At 39.0% G+C, this 6,955-nt stretch overlaps 1 protein-coding gene across 1 annotated transcript; it reads left to right on the forward strand.

Moving 5' to 3' along the window:
* The first annotated feature begins 439 nt into the window (after positions 1-439).
* On the forward strand, positions 440-6,591 carry LOC107466991 (polyadenylation and cleavage factor homolog 4). Its single transcript, XM_016085991.3, has 7 exons — positions 440-1,095; positions 1,915-2,016; positions 2,102-2,359; positions 3,297-3,995; positions 4,457-5,344; positions 5,454-6,002; positions 6,124-6,591. The coding sequence occupies exons 1-7, from the start codon at positions 718-720 to the stop codon at positions 6,166-6,168; spliced, it is 2,919 nt and encodes a 972-aa protein (XP_015941477.1). The 5' UTR covers positions 440-717; the 3' UTR covers positions 6,169-6,591.
* The last annotated feature ends 364 nt before the right edge of the window (positions 6,592-6,955 follow it).

Genomic DNA, 6,955 nt, shown 5'->3' on the forward strand with positions numbered 1-6,955 from the left:
TAAGTTATTTTTTCTTTATTTTTTCATTTTTTTATTTTTAAATATTTTTAAAATTTATTTACATTATAATTTTTCTCTCTATATATACATATATGTCACAACTTATTAGTAATTTTTTATTAAATTAATAATAAAATAATATTAAATCACTTTCACCATGTTTCGAATACACAGAAAACAAAAAATTATAAAAATAATATTAATATTTATCTCAAATATTTAGAAAAAAAACATTCTATCCTTTGTTTTTTATTTAAAACCTAACTTTTTTTTGACAGTATATTTAAAACCTAACTTGTCTTTTGAGAAAATGATTAAGAAATATGAATCGAGTTGGGCTTAAAATAATTTTAGAATGCTCATGACGCTAAAGTCTAAACTGAACTAAAAAATCACGTAGACTGCAATGCATCATTGCGTGGTTCCATATTAGGACAAGCATAGATCTCTCTCATCGCTTCTGCACCGTCCGATTCAAATATCCCTTCATCCGTCCCTCTATCTCAACTAGCACCAAAATCCATCTCCGTTCTCTCTCTATCTCTCACTGCAAATTCCCAAACCCCCCAAAATTATTCAATTTATCTCTCTAAGATGGCGCCGGTTTCTACCTCCTTCGGCGGTGGAAGCCAATAACGGTGACGCACTTCAGTTGCATCCACTAATTAAAAACCCTAACCCTAACCCTAGCGCACTACATCTCTTCTGCATATTCTTATGTACTCTGAAAATCTGATAGTGTCCGCTGAAAACCCTAGACCCTTCGCGTTTCAGCAACATCTATCTTCTTCCTCGTCTACTACTACTTCGGCCAACGCGAAACCCATGAGCAATGAGATCGCACAGAAGCCTCTCCCTTCCATTCTCGTTGGCAGGTTCAAGGCTATGCTCAAGCAGCGCGACGACGAGCTCAGAGCCACCGCCGGTCACGTGCCTCCTCCGTCTACGGAAGAAATCGTTCAGCTGTACGAGATGCTGCTGTCGGAGCTCACGTGCAATCTGAAGGCCATTATCAACGATCTCACCTTCATCGCTGAGCAGCAGAGGGAGCATGCCAGGGGCATCGCCGACGCTATCTGCGCTCGGATTCTGGAGGTCTGTCTCGGTTTCCGCGGAAAAGTTCTTCTCTTTTTCTTTTTGTTCTCGGAATTTTGTAAAAATCCCATTTTGGAGCTAGGATCGAAGATACTTCCACTGTTATATTTGGGTGAAAGTTTCAGTTTTCTTAACTTGAATGACAGAAGTTGGGTTCAAAGTCTTTCGGATTTTATTTTATTTTGTTGTTTTTGTTTCTAACAATGAAAGGTGTGTGTGTGAGAGAGAGAGGGGGGACTTCAGTAACTCTGCTATTTCTGCTTTTAGGTATAATCTTATCTGAAAAGCAATGTCGCCCAGACATAGAGTGAACAAATCGATTATCCTCAAATTGTACTATATTAAGTGTATTATCATCATTCAAGTAAAACAATTAGTTGCTAATGGTCATTCAAAGAACAGGAATTAGTGCAATCTAACTGATTAGAAAAGGGAAGATTAGGTGAAAGTATGCAAACACGTTTGAGTACTTTAATTCCTTTCAGGAACTCTAAGGGGCGTGCAAATTGAATCTGGCTTCGTATCTAAAGGAAGTTGTTACTTTACTTTTGCTGAATTGAAGTCTTGCTATAACTTGCCAAAGAAAGGTTCATCATCGGGTATTTGATCATATATAGGCTTAGGAACACTTTCTCAGATTTCTTTTCCCAAATACAACAGATCAGAAGAAATGATATACCTAAATTCTATATTGTTAATGATGGACTACAACTATGTAATTTGTGACTAAGTGGTAGAGAGTTAGTTTGGGGTTCATTATTAGAACCTCTGTTGAATTATACGCCTTGTTATGCCACTTGTTGAATCTCCTTTGTGCAGGTGCCTGCAGAGCAAAAGCTTCCTTCACTCTATCTTTTGGACAGTATAGTGAAGAACTTTGGACAGGAATATGTTAGATACTTTGCATTACGCCTGCCCGAAGTAGGTCAATTAGATTCACATTATTGTTTTATTTTGTATCATTTTGTTCTGTTTACTGAAACTTCTCGTTCTGTTTTGTCTCCAGGTTTTCTGTGAGGCATACAGGCAGGTTCAACCTCATTTGCACCCTGCTATGCGCCATCTCTTTGGCACCTGGTCAAAAGTCTTTCCACCATCTGTCCTACGCAAGATTGAAGCTGAGTTGCAACTTTCTCAAGTAGTTAATAATAGTCAATCGTCCAACATGAATCCCCTCAGAGCATCTGAATCTCCTAGACCAAGTCATGGCATACATGTAAATCCAAAGTACCTGCGGCAGTTGGAGCGCTCAACTGTGGATAGTGTAAGCTTTTTGATGACATCTCTGTCTTCCATACAAAAGTTATCCAGGGGCTAGTCTGACACTTGTTTTTATCAGCTTATTCCCCAAGGTTGTAATTTTTGTAGAGCTGTTTTTCGTATACGTTACCCCAACCAGAGTAAATTTTTGTGACAAATATCTTGTTTCATCTCAGATGTTAGGATCTTTCTCTACCCATTCTTCTCTCCTCTCTCTCTCTCTCTCTCTCTCTCTCTCTCTCACACACACACACACACACACACACACACACACACGCGCGCGCGCATCCTTGTTTACTATTTTTCTTGTGTGGATATATTATTTTTCAACGCCTTATGTATATATAGAACTGGGTTTTGATAATTAGTACTTGTAGGTTGCAAGTGCTAATGTGGAGTTGTAGACATGACTGGTATGGTTTGATGGATTGTTAAGGGAACTACAATCCTCTGAAGTTTTTTCTTTTAAGAAAAAAGAACTGAGTTTGTTATCTTGAAGAGGGATGGATTTGTTTATTATTGAGTCCCATGTGTAAAAGCATAGCTGTTGGGTACTTTTGATGCTGTGCCCAAAGACTCAGTAGAAAATGAAATGCTTGTCATTGTGTTTTCATCTCAGAGTGTTGTATTTGTAATGTTTTAATGGCATCTAATTTTGTCTCTAACTTCTTAATTATCATGATGTTTGGGATTTATTAGTTACTATATCATATTATTTTTCCTCTCCCCACCCTCATTATCATTTAGTGTTTCCTCCCCATGTTATATTCGGGATTTGGGGTAAGGGAGACCTATATCATTTGATGCTGGAATGAGAGTGCTGCTGAACTGAGTTTTGGTCAGTCACACAAACAAAATATTTTCAACCCCTCTGTGGGGAAATGTCCTGCAAACAGATAAAATGAGTGGCATTCTTACACAGTATTGGTTTATCCTCACAGGTTGGTGGTGAAAAGTTTGACATAGCAGGAAAGGCTAGCAATACAAATTTTGGCATTGTAGCTAATAAGACGAATCAATTTGTATCTAGCAGACTTGGAATATCCTCTTCTCCTTCAAGAGCTGGTCTAGATAGGCCTTTGTCAGTAGCAGATGAGTATGCAGTTGACAGTTCTTCTGGAAGGATGGTTGAGAGAGAGTCTCCTCATAATTATGGAGTACCAAGAGTAGTAGGTAGAGAGGAAGAATTGGGTGAATGGCAGCGAAAGCAGTACCCTGGTGACGTTCGAAATCGATTTCAAACTCCTTTGACATACAGCCTTAGTAATGGGCATCCGCGTCAAAGTCCAAGAGCTTTAATTGATGCGTATGGCAGTGACAAAAGCCAAGAAACTTCAAGCACCAAGCCTCTTATACTTGATCGGCTAGATAGAAATGGTATCGACAACAAAGTGACATCATGGCAGAATACTGAAGAGGAGGAGTTTGATTGGGAAGATATGAGTCCAACATTAGTAGACCATAGTAGGAATAATGGCTTCTTGCAATCAACTGCTTTTTCCAGGGATAAGCCTGTTGCAGTAGCAGCTAATGCAATTTTGTCAGAGCAAGATACAAGGAAGGGTTGGTCTGGTGGGTCTCAGCTTCCTCCAGTAGATGATTCTTCTGTCATAGCAGCAGATGCATTTCCCCATTCAGTTGTATGTTGCCTCAGCTTCCATACTTCTTCTTTTTTTTTTTTTACAGTTGTGTATTGTTTCATTATGATTTATGATACTGCATTATTCTCTTTAAAATTTTTGCGTCTTATCGTGTGCCTTTGAATCATTGATGCTTCTGGATTGATTAAAAAAACGGAAGATTTTGGCCGAGTTGTTGGGAAGGCCCAATCAAATGGCTGTCTTGTTCATGCTTTTCTGGGAATTGGTCTCTTAGTTTTACTAGTTATTCGATATGATTTAGTACTACTGTGTTTTCGAATTTTCAGCTGTATATTGGTCGCAGCAAATGGCTTTTGTGTTGAGCACTCCTGATGTGTTCCGTTTAGTGAATTATATTTTGTCCAGGCCATTTTATCATCAGCATGACATTTAATTTCTTGCATATTTTTTTATAAATCAGGATTTTTCAATAGAACTGAGAGTTTGTGTTCTTTCTGCAGTATGGTCGTGTATCCATGGGGCAGGTATCTGGTTTCCAAAATCAAATAAACCAGAGTCTGGGTTCCCGTCCACCTCATGATGCTTGGAAGGTCTCTCAATCACAAACCATGCTTAATATTAGGGGCCGAGGAAGAACTCTTTTGATGCCTCCTATTGATAACAATCCCAATAATGATGTAAACCCCTATGGGATTCGACCTGCAGTGTCAAGGATGGTTTCTGGTATTGCCTCTAACGTAGAGCCTCGTCCACCAGTTTTGCCTGGATCTTTTGAAATAAGACCTTCTGTAACTGTTCATGGCACTCGTCCTCCCACCTTAAATCCAATATTTCCACCGCAAAAACATGTTAGAAGTCAATTTGATGCAATAAATACCAGTAATCCCATTATGAATCATGGCCCAAATAAATCTCTGTTCATGCCTGAACAGCCAGGGCTGGACACTGTTGAAAACAGGGATGCCAGTAAAGGAAAGATACATCAGTTGCCTAATCAGCTGGCTGGATTGCTTCCATCCAACCTGCAAAACCTTGGACAAACACCACAACATTTTTTCCCATCTCGGGATCCATCATCCTCACAATTTGGTCATGGGAACTCTCTGCAAGGACATGGTCCTTCTTTAAGTGCAGCTATGTCAAATCCATTACCTATTACACAGTTTCCTTTACCAGTCCAAGGTATTGCAAATAATTCCTTACAATTACAGGGGGGAGTCCATCCACCTTTACCTCCAGGTCGCCCTCCTGCTCCTTCTCAAATGATACCACATCCAAACGCTGGTCCATATGTATCAAACCAACAGCCGGCTGTTGCATATACTAATTTAATTAGTTCGCTTATGTCCCAAGGCGTAATCTCATTGGCTAATCAACCCTCTGGACAGGTATATCATGTCTATAACAAATTTGTTTATTTTGTTTATTTTTTCTTTCCCTTTTGTATATGCTTGTGTAACCCTCTATTGTAACTGAGATCAAGTGTCTGTTTTTTAGGATTCTGTTGGGACTGAGTTTAATCCAGATATTCTAAAGATTCGTCACGAGTCTGCAATCAGTGCCTTGTATGGAGATCTCCCTAGACAATGCACGACTTGTGGACTAAGATTCAAATGCCAAGAGGAGCACAGTAGTCATATGGATTGGCATGTAACAAAGAACAGGATGTCCAAAAGTCGCAAACAGAAGCCTTCTCGTAAGTGGTTTGTGAGTGACAGGATGTGGCTTAGTGGTGCGGAGGCACTGGGAACAGAATCGGTTCCGGGTTTTCTGCCAACTGAGACCGTAGAAGAAAAAAAAGATGATGAAGAGTTGGCAGTGCCAGCTGAAGAGGACCAGAATACATGTGCATTATGTGGTGAGCCTTTCGATGAGTTTTACAGTGACGAAATGGAGGAATGGATGTATAGAGGAGCTGTATACCTCAATGCACCCACCGGAGCAACAGTGGGCATGGACAGGTCGCAGTTAGGTCCCATTATTCATGCCAAATGCAGATCAGACACTAATACGTCCCCCTCTGAAGATTTCGCGTTGGATGAAGGGGTATGTGTCCCTCACTCTATTATTCTGCATGCCTAACATTCTACTCTTTCATCTGCATCCTACTTTCGATTTGGCCACTATGGATATGTTTCAAGCTTTCTAATTTTCATTTCGGATGTAGGGTGCCAATGAAGAGGGCGGCCAAAGAAAACGAATGCGGAGTTGACCAGTTTTGCGCACTGTAACTTAAATAATTTTTCCAATAGTGAGCTGCTCTTACATAATTTTTTAGAGTAGAGATGAAGCTTTGCAATTGCTTGGCCTCCCTGCCAAAATCATGTACATGTATAGTTGGGTTGTTTAACATGCATATTTTCTCTTCCTTTTTTTTTTCTCTTGTAGTCAAAGTCTACTTGTTAGCCTGCTAATATCTCCTTTCCGGCAATATTAATAGTTACATACAGTACTATATTATTATATCTGGGATGGGGGGTTTTTGAAACAATGAATATGAATGTGTTAGTTCACTTAGTTGCGTGAAGTTACCTGTAGCACCATCAGCTGGTTCGCGTGGCTGTGTATCTATGACCAGATCGAGAGAACCTTATCTTTTATTGCTTATGATGAATGCAGATGCAGGGATTTCATATCTAGTATCTACAGTAAAATTAGTGTATTACTTTTTACTGATTTTTTAATTGCTCTCCTTCGATCGTTTTGCTGCTTCACGCGGGTCAAAAGATATAAAGCAAATGCTATTTTTTTTTTCTCTTTATAATACAAGAGTACACATGAATTGTGCTCTTGAAGCATATAAATATTTCTTTTTCTTAAAACATAATTTTGGTTGATTAATAATACTATAGTAGACACGTTCACAATGTCAATACGAAAATTTAAAGTATAAATTCAGCTTACAATACCCTGAAAAATAAATTCAGCTTACAGTTCAAATCAACTAACGCTACAGTTTCCACAAGAAAGTTAGCATAATATATAAAAATGTTATGTGG

This window comes from Arachis duranensis, chromosome 9 (genome assembly GCF_000817695.3).
Source record: "Arachis duranensis cultivar V14167 chromosome 9, aradu.V14167.gnm2.J7QH, whole genome shotgun sequence".
NCBI lineage: Eukaryota > Viridiplantae > Streptophyta > Magnoliopsida > Fabales > Fabaceae > Arachis > Arachis duranensis.